The sequence below is a fragment of the Purpureocillium lilacinum genome (genome assembly GCF_023168085.1).
Source record: "Purpureocillium lilacinum CBS 284.36 DNA, scaffold_7, whole genome shotgun sequence".
NCBI classification, from domain to species: Eukaryota; Fungi; Ascomycota; class Sordariomycetes; order Hypocreales; family Ophiocordycipitaceae; genus Purpureocillium; species Purpureocillium lilacinum.
This window is the reverse complement of record NW_027072117.1, coordinates 1218054-1233983: the sequence shown is the minus strand read 5'-3', so window position 1 is coordinate 1233983 and position 15930 is coordinate 1218054. Positions and strand designations below refer to the sequence as shown.

The following is a 15930-nucleotide window of genomic DNA, read 5'->3' as shown; positions in this document are numbered from 1 at the left end:
GAGCTTGAGGGTCGGGGAACACGCATATGCACGGTCCGTGCGGCTGGGTATCTGTATTTAACTTGCGTTGATATCCTGATGTGGTATGTACTACATGAATCATGAATCTGTTTGCTCCACGGCCTCTTCTTGCGCCGGCTCTGCGTCGCCGTCGTGCCTATTCAGGATGGCGACGCCCTCGACGTGGCCCGTCTGCGGGAAAAAGTCAAAGCCGACGAGGCTTTCAATATCGTACCTCGCGCCGTCGCCCTCGCCGCGGACGAGGACTCCCACGTCCCTGGCCTGGGTGTGGACGTTGCAGCTCACGTACAGGACGCGCTTGGGGCCGAACCTGCGCAGCTGAGCGAGGAAGTCGGCGTCGCAGCCCTTGCGCGGTGGGTCGAGGACGACGACGGTCTCGTCGCGCGGGTAGGCGACATTCTTGAAGAGCTGGCCGGCGTCGGCAGCGATGAACTTGCAGCGGTCCTCGCCGAGGCCGTTGAGGGAGGCGTTGTTGCGGGCCGAGGCGATGGAGTCGGCGGCGATGTCGATGCCGGTCGAGTGCTGGAAGACGGAGGCGAGGGTGATGGTGAAGAGCCCGGAGCCGGAGTATGCGTCGATGAGGTACTTGATGGGCGAGGCGGCAGCGGCGGTGGAAGATGATGATGAGGAAGCGGGGGGCAGGATGCGCTCCTTGATATATGAGGTGAACTTGGGGAGGATAGAGTTGTTGTTCTGGAAGAAAGAGCCAGCGGGGTTGGTGAAGATGTGGTCGCCAATATACTCTGTTGTGGTGGCCTTGGAGTCTGTCTCGCAGGATTTGACGTCGACGAAACCCTCGCCTTCCGTGCGGACCGTGTAGGGAGGGAGCTGGCCCTGCTCGGGCGCCACCTCGTCGCCGCCGCTCGGATACCGGCGGGTGTTTTCGCGGAGCAGGATGGTTGCGCCGCGCTCGTACTTTTTGAATTCTTGCTGCATGCGCTCGCGCTCACGGGTCATGCCCTGGCGCACGGCGTCGGTGCCGATAGGGCAGTCTTCGATGTCCAGGACCTTTCGCTTGCCCTTTTGCATGAAGCCAATGTCCGGGCAAGACTCGAAGGGAATCTTGGGGTTCTTGGCGCGCTTGCTGGGGCGGAAGCCGGGCGGGCCGTCAAAGTGCGGCGTCAGCTTGGTGCGGTAGCCGTACTGCAGGGGGCTGCCGATGGTGTGCTGGATGGTGGGCACGAGCTCGGCGGGGAGGTTGGAGAAGTTGCGGTAGGCCTTTTCCACGATGCGGCGCTTGAGGCGGAGCTGCTCCGGGTACTCGAGCATCTGGAACTGGCAGCCGCCGCACGAGGCAAAGTACTTGCACTGGATGCGGGAGTCGTCGCGCAGCGGGGAGGGCTTGACGACGGAGAGGAAGTCTGCTACGGTCTGGTTCTCGCGGCGGATGTGGCGAAAGACCTTGACGCGGACAGTGTCTCCGGGGATGGCGAAGGGCACGACGTAGACTTGATTGGAGCCGGGGCGCATGGCTAGGCCGTCACCTGTAGAGGACAGCTCCAGAACTTCGACGTCCGCCTCGGTGCCTTCCTCGGGGAGAAGCTCATCGGTTGTTTCGCCGGTGTTGTCATCATTGGACGTGGGCTCTGAAGATTTCCGGGATTCCAAGAGGGCCTGGATGTCGTGGCGCAAGACATCCTCGGACGAGCCCTCGGTGATGTTCTTTTCCCGCTTCGTCTTCTTGTGCTTCCAATCCTTGGCCTTGCCGTGGCCACCGTTGCCAGGATTCGGCCGCTTGTGAGGCCTCTTGTTGTCTGTGCCGTTGGCATTGCCATTGCCATTGCCATTGGCCTGGGCAGGCGCAGAGGCTTCGACGGCCGCAGAGGGTGCGGGCTGGGCCGATGCCATCGTAGCAAGGGCCAGACGGCGCTGGAGCAAATGTGAGGGTCGTGGAATGAGAAAGCCAGATGGTCGTGAGATGAATTGTGACGAGACTCTCCAGACGATTCTCATCTGTCGGCTGACACAGCGTCCAGCTTGGAAGAGACAAGGGGAAATGGAAGGTGAAAGTCGCAACAGTGTGGATGAGTTGACGTTGGTGATGAATGAAGCTTTCACTGATATTTTTTGCCCCATCTGGGAACGAGACGGGCTGGAGCTGTCCAATGGCGATGCTGACTGGGGTCACCGAAAACGCCTTTGCCGTGATTGGCTGCTGGAGCGCGGGACGGCCTGTCGCGGGCAAGCGCAGCCGCGTCGTCCGCTCCTCCAGGTGTCAGCCCGAGCAGCAGCTGCTTCGCTCACCATATGCCGGCCCGCGGACCTTGAGTACCTCGCCCAACGCCGTCCTCAGCGCCGTCTCCCCGCCCGCCATGTCGGTGCAGTCCGAGAGCATCACCACGCGCACAAACGGAAAGCTGTCGTAGTGCCACGCTACGGCAGGCGCACTGCATTGAATTGTTCCGGGTTGCCTATTTAGGCTTGCCCGGTCAGCCCGTTCAAAACACACTGCATGCTGGGTACCTCTTCAGCAGGCGGACGCTGAGACACGCGCTGGCTCGCGTGGCCGCTCGCCTTGTGAAACCATCCGTCCTGTTGGGTCCGGTCCGGGTCCAATCGTGACCTCCCAGTGCGTGCCTGAAGGCCCCTAGAGGGGCAGGTACCTGGGGCCCCGCTGAAAGGAACCAGCTGGGCAGCCCTGGGCAGGGGTCACATGCCCTGTGCCTGCCAACCAGCCCGCCGGGCCAAACACCCCCAGCGAGCGCCCGCGAGTCACGATAACAGTCCAGCACGAGGTGAGGTTACCTGCAGTGCCACGGCATGTCCAGAGGGCGGGAGCTAAAATGTCACCAGGCCATCGTGTCCGCCGATTGCGCAGCTCCACATTGAATTTGGGGCCGTCGACGTCCACGGCCGTGTGTTTATGTAAACGGCCGGCATTGCCGCGCCGCCGTCGCTCACTCATTCAACCAACTTCTTGATTCTCACGATACTCGCCGGGCGCATCGTGAATTATTGATCAGGCGCACGCGGCCGCACCGGTTGTGTCAGTGTTTGTTTTTCGTTCTGTCTTGCGTGTACGGGCCGATCTTTGTTCTTATCTGCCCTTTCGTCGTGTTGATAGTGATACCCTCACCCCGAAGCCGAGCCTCCGAACCGTCGCCGACGGCCCGACACACGACAGACCGTGAGCCGTCCATGCCGGCCCCGACGATATGAGTAAGTCGATCACGTATGCCGTGTATGTCAATCACTCATCATGAATCGTAGGACTCTCTAGCAGCTGGCCTCATCTCCTGAGGCTGCTCCTGGCAATCTCACTCCATCATGTCGCAGTCACCGCTCGCGCTATCCCCGAGATCGTGCTCGGCCCGGATTCGCATGGATCCCTCGGTGCCGTGGCCAGCGAGGCTGCCGAGTGCAGCGCCATAGGAAGAGACTTGATCGCCAGAGGCGTACGTTCATGCCGCCCCGCCGCTCCCCTTCAGACCCAGTGGTTGCTCTTCCTGACCTCCTTCTGTAGGGCAATGCCGCCGACGCGCTAGTTGGCACGACGTTCTGCGTCGGCGTCATCGGCATGTATCACTCAGGCATCGGTGGCGGCGGTTTTGCCATAATCCGCGATGCCCACGGCAACTACGAAGCCGTGGACTTCCGCGAGACTGCCCCTGCCGCGGCCCATCAAGACATGTACCAGGGCAACGTGAACGGGAGCATCGTCGGCGGTTTGGCCGTCGGCGTGCCCAGCGAGGTCCGCGGCCTCGAGTATATCCATAAGAAATATGGTGTAAGTTTTGTGTGTGTCTCACATGGCAGCTTGAGGCTGACCACGAGCTGCAGGTACTCCCCTGGAAGATCGTCATGCGAGGCGCCATCCATGTCGCAAGAAACGGCTTCAAAGGTTCGTCAGCCGCATGTCTCTCAAACTTTGTCTCATCTACTTTGCTCAGCGCTTGCTAACCGATGCAGTGTCGAGCGACACGGTCAGCTACATGGAGAGAGGCGTCGCCGGGAGAGAGTTCAACTACCTGTCCCAGGACCCCAGCTTTGCGCAGGACTTTGCCCCCAACGGTGAGAGTCGACTTAGAGCCCTTTAGCATTGTCACGGTTGCTGACAATATTCCAGGAACGTTGCTGGGTGTTGGCGACATCATGACCCGAAAGCGATATGCCGAGTGCGTGACAGCAAGACCCAATCTATCATGCCGTTGACTGACTCCAAGCCAGCACTCTCGAAAAGATTGCGGAACAGGGAGGGGATGCCTTCTACACGGGCGAGATTGGTAAGGAAGCCCTTCAACGCCCGCGATTCGCAACTCTGAGTGCTGACTGGCAACCCCAGCCGAGGCCATGGTCAAGTACATCCAGCAGACAAACGGCAGCATGACGCTCGAAGACTTCTCGTCCTACAAGGTCCTGTCCCGTCCCGTCAAGTCGGTGCGCTACCGCGGCGTGGACCTGCACACGGTGGGCGCGCCCGCAAGCGGCGCCGTGTGCCTCAACATCCTCAAGACGATGGAGCAGTTCGACCTGTCCGACCGCGACAACGTCAACCTCACCGCGCACCGCTTCGCCGAGGCCATGCGCTTCGCGTACGGCTCGCGCGTCGAGCTCGGCGACCCGGACTATGTAAACGGCGTGCGCGCCTTCGAGGACCGCATGCTCAGCGAGGTCAACGCTCGACGCATCCGCGCCAACATCTCCGACGACCACACGCAGCCAGTGGAGGCGTACGATCCGTCTGACACGTACGCGCCCGACGGCCACGGCACGTCGCACATTGTCACGGCCGATGCGTCGGGCATGGCCACGTCGCTGACGACTACTATCAACCTCCTCTTTGGAGCACAGATCATGGATCCGACCTCGGGCGTCATCCTGTAAGACTTCCACAACCCCTAGCCTGCGCTACGTCACTGACCGCAGCCTCCTCTGTCTCACAGCAACAACGAGATGAACGACTTCTCCATCCCCGGTGTGCCCAACGAGTTCGGCTTCCAGCCCTCCGAGGCCAACTACATCCGCCCTGGCAAGCGGCCGCTCTCGTCGGTCACGCCCGTCATCGCCTCGGACCCGCGCCGCGACGGCGCCCTCATCGCCACCGTCGGGGCTGCGGGCGGCTCGCGCATCATCACCGCCACCGCCGCCGCCCTGTGGCACGTCTTCGAGCACGCCATGTCCATGCGCGAGGCCCTCGCCGAGCCCCGCATGCACGACCAGCTCATGCCCAACACCGTCCTGCTCGAGTACAAGTTCGACAACGGGACCGCTGCCTCCCTGGCGTCCAGGGGCCATAACCTGACCCGCGTGGCCGAGGGGCTCAGCGCTGTGCAGGGCATAATGATGCTGGATGACGGGGTCTTTGAGGCGGCGAGCGAGCCGAGGCAGCGCAACAGCGCCGGCTTCACAATTTAGACGACCCTCATGCGCAGACAGGGGGGCCACATACATTACATGTAGTAGAGACGTACACTCACGCGCATGGCTGGGCGTGAGAATCGAACAAGAGCGTTTGCATTAGTTCCCCGTGTACCCTGCCAGGCCTTCTATCTGCACTGTCCTGGCATGCCGAGCCATCAACTTGTCTATAAACACGATCCCGCTAAAGGAAAGATGGGGTATCTCCTGGGTCTACATCTATGCCGACGTGCCGCGCCGCCGCCCACCTATCTGCTCGACCGTAGAGCCACCAGCCGATCCATCTCAGCCAGCCACTTCTTGGCAAACTCCTCTTCGGTGAACCTCTTAGCTGAGGTGCGGGCTCGTTGGCGCACCTGCAGGGGGTTCGGATGGGAGAGGGCCTTTTCGTAGCCCGCCGCGAACTCTTCCGCAGACGTGGCGTGGTAGCCTATACAGTGTCAGTTATGGAGCTTCTCGCAAAGCTGGAGGCGTTGCGCTTACCCGTTGGCTCCCCGTCCACGTCAACGACAATGTCCAACTTGGGTCCGCCGCTATTGTGCACCACGGAAATGAGCCCTGCCGCTTGGTACTCGACCACGCCGATGCCAAAATGCTCATTCCACATGCCGTTGACGCCTACTGACGCCCGGCGCAACCATTCCAGAATCTCGGGCCACGATGCATCCAGATGAAACTCGACGCGATCCTTAATGCCAAGCTCGTTGACCAGCAAGCGTAGCTGATACACCTTCTTGGAGTCTTGGTCGTCCCGCACGCTGCCGATGAGGACCAGGCGGGCCGACTGCGCGGCCGTGGTCTTGGTCCTGAGGAACTCGGCAAAGGACTGCAGGATGAGCTGGTGGTTCTTCTCCGGGCGAAATTGCGCAATGTAGACAAGCACAGGCTCGCGCTTCTTTTCGCTCGCTTCCGACACCTCGACCTCGTTTTCGAGTTCGCTGACGGCGCACGGAGGGTAGACGACAGCAATTGGGTGCGTTGATTCCTTCTCCTCACGCCATGGGCCCCACAAGCTCTTGACGTGTGCCTGGGTCCATGTCGAGTTGGTCATGACGACATCGATGGAAGAGCCGACCCATGAGTATATCTTGGCGAAAAGCTCCCAGTAGGTCCTCTTGGCCATGCCGCGGGTGCCCGTGCCCTTGCCGGCGTTGACGCCCTGAGAGCCGACGGCAGACGTAGGGTCCAGGGAGGCGAGCATATCGGTGGAGATTGTCGGGTAGTGGACGTAGGCGCCGGTCGGCACACTCGGGAACAGAAACTTGGAGAGGCCGAGAGCGAAAGCGTACCCCATGGTGTCGATGAAGATGTCGGGGACGAGCAGCGAAAAGGCGTCCCAGGCGAGGACCATGGAGCCCAACGACTGGCCGAGGAGGGTGAAATGAGGCCATGTCGACGCCAAAACCCAATGCCTCTTGGACAGGTAGAGAAATGTAATGGTTGGGGGGTGGAGATGGATGTTAAATCGACTCTGAGGATGTCGGTTAGATTGTCAAGTTAAGACACTATAGCCGGTACAGGATCCGGCTCACCTCGACGCGGTGCAATATCGCATCTTTGTTCACGTCGTGATCGCCGGTATAGACGACACACTTGGCCTTGGGCCACCGGGTCTGTGTCGCACGGATGGCAGCCCAGAGAACGCGCTCGCCGCCTCCTCCAGCATTGCTATGATTCGTCAGCGAATGACCTGGTGTGGCAGGCCTGAAGCTATCCGATAACGTACCAAAACGGGTGGAAGAAGCCGACGATGCCGTCCCAGTCTTGCTGCTGTATGTCGACCCCACTGAGCGCCCCGGCACTGGCGTCTTGAGCTTGCTTCTTGTCTGCTTGGCCTTCGCTCCGCTCGCGGAACTTGCTATCATCGTCTTGCATGAGCGACAGGAGGAGAGCTCGCCGGCCATCCGTGCGCTTGCGGAGGGTCCAGCCGAGGGCCCGGCCGACGCGGGCAAGGATTCGGGGGAGGACGAAGACGAGGAGGAAGGGCGTCGAGGAGATGAGGACGACGACGAAGGCGAGGGTGCGGGGCTCGAGACCAAAGGAGAACGGCTTGGTGCCGTCAGGCGCGGTGCAGGTGTCGGCGGCCATGGCGGGAAATATGACGACGGCGCGATGCTCTCTGGCGCTGATGCGGTACGAAGTACGAAGGAACTACTTCCAGTGCCTCATATCAGGCACCCAGCGGACCCGAGAGCTGTGTCATTGCGGCCAGGAGGAGAAACGAGCAAACGATGACCGGCAGCAACGGGCTGCAAGGGCGGCGAAAGGAGGAATAAGGTTGCGAGTTGGAGGAGCTGCGTCGTGGTCGCGGGCTCGTGGTGGAGCTGACGGGACAGCTCTGGCCTTTGAAGGTTGCTGTCGAGCCTGAGGTGAGCTGTGCTAAAACGGGGGAGGGGGACCATCGGACAGGGGACCAGCCGGCTGAGGGTCTAGTGCAGTGCACCTTGTGGCTTGAGGCACCTGGCCAGCTGGGCTCCACCGTCCCAGGGCGCGTCACGTGGCGTGATGCACTGGGGTACGTATTGCCTGGGCTCGGTGTGTTACGGTGCGCATCTCCACTGCAGCAGGTGCCTGCACGCACTTGCACTTGTGTCCAACTGCAACCACCTCTATGCGGCCACATGAGAGTCAGGCCATGTGGCCGACTCTGCATGAATTTACCTGTTGGGTGTCCCCGTACTACCTCTTCTACTTATTATAGCTCTTCGTGCGTGGAGATTGGTCGATCTTGGTATCCAACCGGCATCGACATTTGACGCTGCGGGTGCCGCGGCGGTGAACCATGACAGCCATCCATGGATCAGGCAGACCAACAGCGCTAGGAGTGGGATCCGAACAAATCTCCATCACAGCTTTCCCGCCCACGTGTCCGACTTCAGCTCAAGCCCTCTCAATTCCCCGTGGTGGTCAAGCGCGCCTCTACATGGCCGCGTGCCTCAGCCGCGTCCCCCCGACGTACGCCTCGGCAGTGTCCACAAACAGCTTCCTGCCTTTGACCCAGGCAACCAGGAATCGCCAGAGCCTCCACCCGCCAATCTGGCCCGTTGCAAACTTTCTGCCCAGCGCCAAGAAGAGCATGGTCTTGCCCTGTGGCGAGTATGTCGCCGCCGGCCCGGATCCCGTCAGCGTTGCGTCCAGGGCCGCCGCCACGTGGATGACTTGGGCGTCCGTTACCGTGAGCTGCTTGGCATCGGTGTCGCCCACGTCGCCGAGCGCCCACACGTTGCGCGTGCCGGTGACACGCAGGCTCTGGTCCTGCTTGACGTTGCCGCGCTCGTCGAGCAGGTGTGGTGGGACAAACGACGTATTGACCCGTACGCCGTGAAGCGGCAGGTAGCAGTCTGTCCTGAGTGCCGAGCCGTCCGACAGAGTTAATATTCGGCGTTCCTTGTCGTTGGGGTCCGCCTCGTCCTTGTCGACGCGCGCATTGCGCACAAGCCTGACGCCGAGTTCCTGCAGATCGCTGTCGACGGTGGCGATGAGCGAAGGACTGAGGCCGTCGCTGCCGCCGTCCAAAGGCTTGCTTCCGCTGACAACGAGAGTGATGGGTTTTGCCGACCCGTACTTGGCGGCCAGCTCGCCGGCGACTTCAACCCCGGTCGGCCCAGCGCCGGCGACGACGACGGACTTGGCATCGCCCACGCGCCTCTGCAGGGCGTGCCACGCGTCAAGTGTAACCTGATCGTTGCCGATAGGCTTGAGCGGCAAACCGCTGCTGATCCTTGAACCTGTAGCGATGACAAGCTGTGTGTATGAGATGTCCTGTGCCTCCCCGGCGTTGGTAACGATCTTGACAGTGTTGGCCGACTCGTCGATACCCTCCGCGCGACCGAGCACGAGCTCAAAGGCCCCTGCCGGATACCTGTCGAAGCCTGGCGCAATGGGTCGGAAAAGCTGCTCGTCGGGAATCTCGCCGGGAATGAGGCCGCGTGTAGCGGCAACGTTCCAGAAGAAGTTACTGTTGGGCGTGATGAGGATGACCTTGAGGGCAGTCTTGGGCGCCGTGTACTTGAGCAGCTTGTGGGCGAGGGGCAAGCCGGCCCAACCCGCGCCGAGAATGACGACTGTTTGTGCCATGCTTTGCGACTGCCAGGTAAGCGGCCAAGTGTGCAGCATTAGATGTGCGCCGAGACGGTATGCGATCCCGGCCCGTCTTATACCGTGCAGAGTAAGCAGAAAAGCAAAGCTAAATAGTTGCTTTCTAGCGCTGTCTCGCCTCTCACGATCTCGATGTCTTTGTCCGAGGCCGTTGCGCGCGCGTTGGTCAGCATCACTCGGACGGCGGACGGTGGTGAGTCGGGGCCACGGGCTCGGTCGGATGTGGGCCGACAGGCCAGATCCAGGGCCGAACTCCGTGTCCGAGTCGCGCCCCACTCCGGCGCAGCTCATCGTCGCCAACGTCCGTCTCACTCGCAGAGTCCCAATGCCCAATCTAGCGCGACACTATCACATTTTCTTGGTGCCTCTCCAACGGCTACTTTACAGTGCAGAAAGTCGACCAGAAGACAACGTGATTCGCGAGTCAGCTTGGACGTGCACCCATCCAGCGCATCGGCCGTTGCCCAAATCGCACAGCGACCGCCAACTCGCGGCGTTGAGGCCATATGGAGTCGCTTCAACAAGGGCCCGCCGCCACCTCCCGAGACCAGGAAGGCCTCAAGATATGGAGCTGCGTCACCTGCCGCCGCCGCAAGGTCAAGTGTGACCGCCGCGACCCGTGCGCCAACTGCGTCCGCAACGGCATCGAGTGCCACTTCCCCGTCACCGGCCGCCTCCCGCGCCGCAGCCGGGACCCTACCGGTGCCTTTTCAGCCATAACGTCGTCTTCTAACCGACAGGTGGAGCTTCTCGGTCGCCTGCGACGCCTGGAGGACCTTGTGACGGAGCTGAGCGGCCAGCTCGAGGACGGGAGCCTGCCGCCGACGAGGCAGCTACAACTGGGGGCACTGTCTTCCGGGTCATCGGCATCGGCGGGCAAGACGCCTCTGACTGGAAACGAAGAAATGTATGAGGACTTTGGCAGGCTGGTGGTCGATCAGGGCGGGAGACCGCGCGTGGATAGGGGCTTCTGGTCCATCTTCTGTGACGAGGTGAGTGGGCAGAACATCGATTCAATGCACTGGCACGGCTCAACCACTAACTTGAGCAGGTGGAACACATATTCGAAGCCATCCAAGACGTATCGGACGAGCCCCAGCCAGCAGTGCGGCAGGCGAGTTCCGTGGACGATGGATCTACCCAGGACCATTGTCACGGATACCTGCTCGGCAACCCATGCGCTTCTACAGCCGAGGAGGACCTGTACCCCTTACCCTCACAAGTGCCATTTCTGTGGAACACGTTCGTGCAGAATGTCGATCCCTTCATCAAGGTACTCCACGTCCCGACCGTGGAGTCCGTCATCAGCCAGACCAAGGGCAAACTCGACTCTCTCGGCCCGGGCGTTGAGGCTCTCTTGTTCTCCATCTGCCTCGCCGCCATCGTCTCTTTGGACGGAGATGAAGTATCAGACGCCTTCCGAGTCTCGCGAGGCGAGATGATATCTCGCTTCCGGCTAGGCGCGGAGAGGACCCTCGGGCGCGCGCGGTTCGCAACGACGAGGGACGTGCAAGTCATTCAGGCTCTCGCCATCTATCTGTCCATCCTTCCGTATATCGACTCCGCGCAGCTGGCCTCCAACTTGACGGGAGTTCTTATGCGAATCGCCACCTCTATGGGATTGCACAAGGATGATCTGGATGGAGAGCAGCCGAACAAGGTCTCGGTGGTCGAGATGGAAACGAATCGGCGACTCTGGTGGCACATTTGCTTCATCGAGTCCCGGGGCGTGGATCTGGGCGTGCCCGGGATTGGTATTTCGGAAGCTGCATTCACCACTCGAACTCCGAGCAACATCGATGATCAAAAGATCCCCTACACCTCCGGTACTGCCTTTGCCGGGGGAGAGCTACGCCCATCACCAACGGCGCTGGCCGTCATCCGCTGTGAAATCTGGCAGCTTCGCAGCACCCTCCGCAGCCGACCCGACGATACACTAGCCCTACAGCTACAAATGGCTCATGACTCGAGGGCAAGAATCGCGGGCTTGTATCCGTTTACTCCCCGCTCGGACGATGCATTCGTGTCGTTTCTGCAGACCATCACGGGCCTATTCTTCGCCAAGGTAGAAATGGAGATTTACAGACAGCATCTTCTCAAGGGCCCCGCGGACGCAGGAGCCGCCGCAAGTACACGGAGCCAGTTTTTCACCTCGTCTGTGGCCGTCATCGACGCCACGCGAGAACTCGAGACAAACCCAGCCTGGCATAAGTGGCGGTGGCAGCTCCGGGGCCGCTTCCCGTGGCGAGCCGTAGGTTCTATCTTCATCCAGCTATGCCAGCTACCGTGGACGCCGGCCTCGGAGCGGGCGTGGGATCTGGCGCGGGGACTGTTCGAAGGCCTTCCTGAGGGGGCGAGGAGGGACGCGCAGTGGCGGCGCCTGAACGAGCTGGCGGCCAAGGCGGCGGCGCACCGTGAGAAACTGGTGGAGGACCGGGCGGCGGCGCGTGAGACTGGTCTGGATTGGAACTTGCTGCAGGTGGATGAGGCCGCCGCTTCGCAGCCAGAGGTCGAGCGCTTCGTTATCCAGGACGCGTTTGGACGACATCCCGTATCATCCGCAGCCGATGAAGCTGTGGCGAGGGTCATGAGCCCTGTGGACAATCGAGCCAACGCGGGCGAAGAGAGAGCCTTGCAGCAAGGATGGGAGGCTCAAGCCAAGGCTCCGCCGGGCTTCGAGACCCAGACGTCGTCGTTTATTCGGGGCGTGCTGGAGGAGACTGCGGCGGCTGACTGGGAGAGGGACGTGTACGCCATCGACGGTGCGCTGATTGACTGGCCCGACTGGGATGATGGGACCGACGTGGACATGTTTTGAGAAAGGAGACTCTCTAGGGCGGCTTCACACTGGGACTGGGCTTTTGTAGCAGACTCGAGGACATGGGCCTGAATCACGGCCAATGGCTGTGCTTCAGCCAAGGGAGAGGGGACTGGAGACAGCTATGTCTGTGCATCGATATATGTTATACAATCACCAGGCAATCACCTGCTCTCCAAAGGTTTCCAAGTCCAGGATCAAGACAAATAGACGCCCAGTATACCTGCAATATCCCACCCGATTCCAGGAGCCCCCGGCCCTGCCCCGCGGTACTGAGTCATAGACCATCAAGTATACCCGCCGTACCGCGATGTTCCAGAGTCAAGACGGATGACAAGTCATTCGAGCGACTCATGCCCACTGGCCAAAGCAAAAGCTGGGAACTCCCGCGTCAGAGGTAAAATTTGGTGGTCATCGCGCCATCAAAATCATCGTCGTCGTGAAGGTTCAATCTACAATCGTCGTACATCATCGAGCTCACCGGCGCGTCGCCGGGCCGAGGTTTCGACGCAAACGACACCTTGCTTTGTAATGACGGCGCCTTCGCTTCTGAGGACTCGCCGGGGGTGGACATAATCGTTGCCAGCCTCTTGCTTTCACGGTAGCGAGGCGACGCCTGCAAACTAATGGGCAATTCAGGCAAGTCGAGAGACAAGGGTGATGAAGTCATCCTTCCGGTTGCTTTCAGAATGTTGTATTGCGAAGCCAAGTCGGAGAAGCGCTTCTCGAGCACTGCGTAGTGAGCGGGCCATGCTTCGGTTTCATACTTCAAACGCTCCATGCCGTCTTCGAGCTTCAGAGTGCGCCCGCGCGCCTTGTAGGCGTCGTCACGGTGCTTGCTCGCCTCGGCCGAGATGTTTTCGTAGGCGGCCTGGGTCTGGGACAATTCAAGCGTAGCCTGTTTGTAGAGGTGCTCGTAGCGGTCGCGCTCAATCTTGGCTCTCGCGAGTTCGGTTTTCACGTGTACCAGGTCATTCATCGTCGTCTGGTTTTGGTCTGGCGCTGCATCAGATAGGTCAGCTTGCGGATGCGAAGAGATAATGCTGTTCTGCATGTGATGTGCCGCGGGCTAAACTGAGAATTACCGTAGATAGGGTGAGATGACAGACCTGAGGACGAATGGCCAGACGGCGACCCGTGGTGCGTCCGCTTCCCGACATTGGCCAGTAAAGGCTCCCTGGCCGCGGGCTGTGGCGAAGTGGCCAAGACGCTGTCGTCGGACAGCGGACTGAGCTCTCTCACTGCCTCGCTTATCCTTGCGAACTCGGTCGGGCCGCGAAAGGGACGGGGCCTATGCCCGTCGGATGCCATCGCGTCGTTGCTGGGATTTTCAGCTGCGCCTCGGTCCAGATTGAGCGCCATGACTTGATCTGTTGACGGCCTATTTGTTGCATGTCGAGTCTGTATCGTCGGCAGCCTCACGTGTGAGCAGTTGAAAGATGCTTTGATTTGTTCGATTGTGTGCACCAATGGGATAATATATGTCTGGCCGAGGCTATCCGACCCGACGACGTGTCCGTACACCTCCGAGGTCTCTTGATCGACCACAATCGAGCCGCATTCGCCGGGGACAAGGTCTTTCGCCCAAGTCAAGTCAAATTAGCGGGCTGGGGCGACAACCACCTCGACGGAGGCGCGGTCACGAAGGCGTAGGAGAGAGATCTTACCTCCGGGTGCGTCAAGAATCACAGTCCATACCTTACAGATGTCCTGTCCGGGGCTGGAGCCGAGGAAGCTGAAGCCGTCGAGCAATCGACCAGCTCTGGTGCCCCTGACGCCTGAGACCATATAAACGGGCGTGGCGTGAGAGCGCGGGACGTGAGCAATATCCCGAAGCTCCACGGGAGGTGCCGACTTTCCCTTAGGATAAATCATGTTGCCACGTCTGCTCTTCATGATGTCTGGGTCAAGGTGCATCAGTCCCCAGTCCAGATATGGGCTGGAAGGGCGAAGCGCGACATGGCCATTCAAGCGCCAGCCTTTTACGGGCGCATTCTCGGTAGTGCCTCGATTCTCGGGTTGGGTGTTCGGTGGAGGTGCGATGATGGGCAGCTCTAAAAGCGGTGTCTCGCCAGTGCAGGTTTCGGGGGTGTGAACTGATACTTCGTCATCCTCATCCTCATCCTCACAGTCATCCTCATCGATCCAAAGCTGGCTCAGACGAACTATCTCGGTCTCGTCCAACGCAGATTCTCTCCGGCCCGTGGTGTACGTAGAGGCGCCGTCCATCGAGCCAAGGAAACTCTGCTGGTCAGGCTTTTGGGCTCGTTCACGATTCCACAGGTGATCAACCGTGAGAAGTGCGTCCATTCCCCCCTCAAGTTCAAGCATGAGGCCCGCCGTCGCAATACGACCCTCGCATTGCAGCAGAGCTCCGCACAAAGTCTCGTCCGAAGAAAGGAAGACCGCGAGGTCCTCGTCAGCCGCCCACCGCTCGAGTGGACTCGCCGCAATGAAGACGAGCTTGAAAGGTGGAAACGGCGTTTCGCATCCCTTGAACAGTCGAAACCTTATGGAGTCAACTTGACAGTATAGCCTGTCCGCGGCACGGTCTTTGAACCGGTCCCTGAGCCGTTTCAAGATAGTCTTCTTGCACTTGACGATGATGGACGGCGTAGCCGTTTCTAGAGATGTGCCCACCATTCTCGGGTCGTAGCCGATAAATCGCCCTTCGTCCCGTATCTCATAGTCTTCTTCGACGGCTTTCTTCAGCTCTCCGATAACGAACGCAGCTCGCTCCTGGTACGCTTGGGGTGACCATGCCGGCGAAGCCACGGGGGCGTAGGGGTAAATTCATTTCCTTTGTCGGCTGCCCGGAATAGGGATGTATCGCTTGGCCAACTCCTCGACTACCATGGCCGAGGTAGCTGCTTGGTGATGTTGCTGTGCTGGGATCGTGGACTGCTCTGGTCTCACTGCCAGCGGCGGCTGCACGGAGGCTGATTCGGCTGTCGAAGGCTTCTGACGATTGCCTGACTGTAGCCGGAGTTTGCCTTTCTGTGGTAATTCACCCTCCATGTCCCCAAAGTTCCATGTCGGAGGCTCCAGTGTATATGTTGCAGCATCTTGAGAGGTCATTGTTGCGCGCCTCGTGGCATCCGCACTGCGACCGCGACCGATGGTGTCGCGTGCGACCGCCGTTTCCACTGGCAGCGATATCGTGAGGGTGTCCATCTCATTTGAACTTCGATGCATGGTAGTCATCGAAGAAACAATCGGCGGCCATGTGTAGTTGTAAATCACGGTGGATCAGATCGGGATTTCGGAGCCGTTGCAAAGAGGCACAGAATGAAGGCACGGCCGGTGAGGGGACAGCGCAACCGTTGGCGGGCGCGTGCAAGGAAGCCCTCTTCCCAAGGCCTAAAAACATAATCTGCACATGTACGCGACCGGTGTGGCGAAGCATCTGCACAACGCGGACCCCAAATGCCATTGGACAAAGTAGGTGACCTTTGAAGCAAGGCAGATTCGCCCGCTGAATGCAGAGAGGAGCTGACTGCCTATGATGGCAGGGTTCAGCCAGGCTATCAATCTCAGCTAGGTTTGCTTCGATCGACTGCAAAGTCGTGGCCTGCTCGAAAGTTTCAACGAAGCATTTCGGGGGGCTTATTATTGTTGACCACAGTACCCTTCAA

General features: G+C 60.2%; 7 protein-coding genes across 7 annotated transcripts; 2 read left to right on the top strand and 5 right to left on the bottom strand.

The window, feature by feature from the left end:
- Positions 1 to 99: 99 nt before the first annotated feature.
- Positions 100 to 1869, bottom strand: PLICBS_009270 (tRNA(m5U54)methyltransferase; the record flags this gene model as incomplete). The annotated part of the gene is made up of 1 exon (XM_018323799.1): positions 100 to 1869. The coding sequence occupies one exon, from the start codon at positions 1867 to 1869 to the stop codon at positions 100 to 102; it is 1770 nt and encodes a 589-aa protein (XP_018176978.1).
- Positions 1870 to 3176: 1307 nt separating this feature from the next.
- On the top strand, positions 3177 to 5376 carry PLICBS_009269 (uncharacterized protein; the record flags this gene model as incomplete). The annotated part of the gene is made up of 9 exons (XM_065601599.1): positions 3177 to 3180; positions 3298 to 3416; positions 3485 to 3748; positions 3802 to 3862; positions 3931 to 4032; positions 4088 to 4136; positions 4189 to 4244; positions 4304 to 4841; positions 4905 to 5376. The coding sequence occupies 9 exons, from the start codon at positions 3177 to 3179 to the stop codon at positions 5374 to 5376; spliced, it is 1665 nt and encodes a 554-aa protein (XP_065457671.1).
- A 251-nt stretch (positions 5377 to 5627) lies between these two features.
- PLICBS_009268 (asparagine-linked glycosylation protein) lies at positions 5628 to 7467 on the bottom strand (the record flags this gene model as incomplete). Its single annotated transcript, XM_018323797.1, has 4 exons — positions 5628 to 5809; positions 5863 to 6850; positions 6912 to 7047; positions 7106 to 7467. The coding sequence occupies 4 exons, from the start codon at positions 7465 to 7467 to the stop codon at positions 5628 to 5630; spliced, it is 1668 nt and encodes a 555-aa protein (XP_018176976.1).
- Positions 7468 to 8298: 831 nt separating this feature from the next.
- Positions 8299 to 9456, bottom strand: PLICBS_009267 (uncharacterized protein; the record flags this gene model as incomplete). Its single annotated transcript, XM_018323796.1, has 1 exon — positions 8299 to 9456. The coding sequence occupies one exon, from the start codon at positions 9454 to 9456 to the stop codon at positions 8299 to 8301; it is 1158 nt and encodes a 385-aa protein (XP_018176975.1).
- Positions 9457 to 9983: 527 nt separating this feature from the next.
- PLICBS_009266 (uncharacterized protein) lies at positions 9984 to 12295 on the top strand (the record flags this gene model as incomplete). The annotated part of the gene is made up of 2 exons (XM_018323795.2): positions 9984 to 10469; positions 10529 to 12295. The coding sequence occupies 2 exons, from the start codon at positions 9984 to 9986 to the stop codon at positions 12293 to 12295; spliced, it is 2253 nt and encodes a 750-aa protein (XP_018176974.2).
- Positions 12296 to 12686: 391 nt separating this feature from the next.
- PLICBS_009265 (uncharacterized protein) lies at positions 12687 to 13274 on the bottom strand (the record flags this gene model as incomplete). The annotated part of the gene is made up of 1 exon (XM_065601598.1): positions 12687 to 13274. The coding sequence occupies one exon, from the start codon at positions 13272 to 13274 to the stop codon at positions 12687 to 12689; it is 588 nt and encodes a 195-aa protein (XP_065457670.1).
- Positions 13275 to 13894: 620 nt separating this feature from the next.
- On the bottom strand, positions 13895 to 15313 carry PLICBS_009264 (uncharacterized protein; the record flags this gene model as incomplete). The annotated part of the gene is made up of 2 exons (XM_065601597.1): positions 13895 to 15042; positions 15307 to 15313. The coding sequence occupies 2 exons, from the start codon at positions 15311 to 15313 to the stop codon at positions 13895 to 13897; spliced, it is 1155 nt and encodes a 384-aa protein (XP_065457669.1).
- Positions 15314 to 15930: the final 617 nt, after the last annotated feature.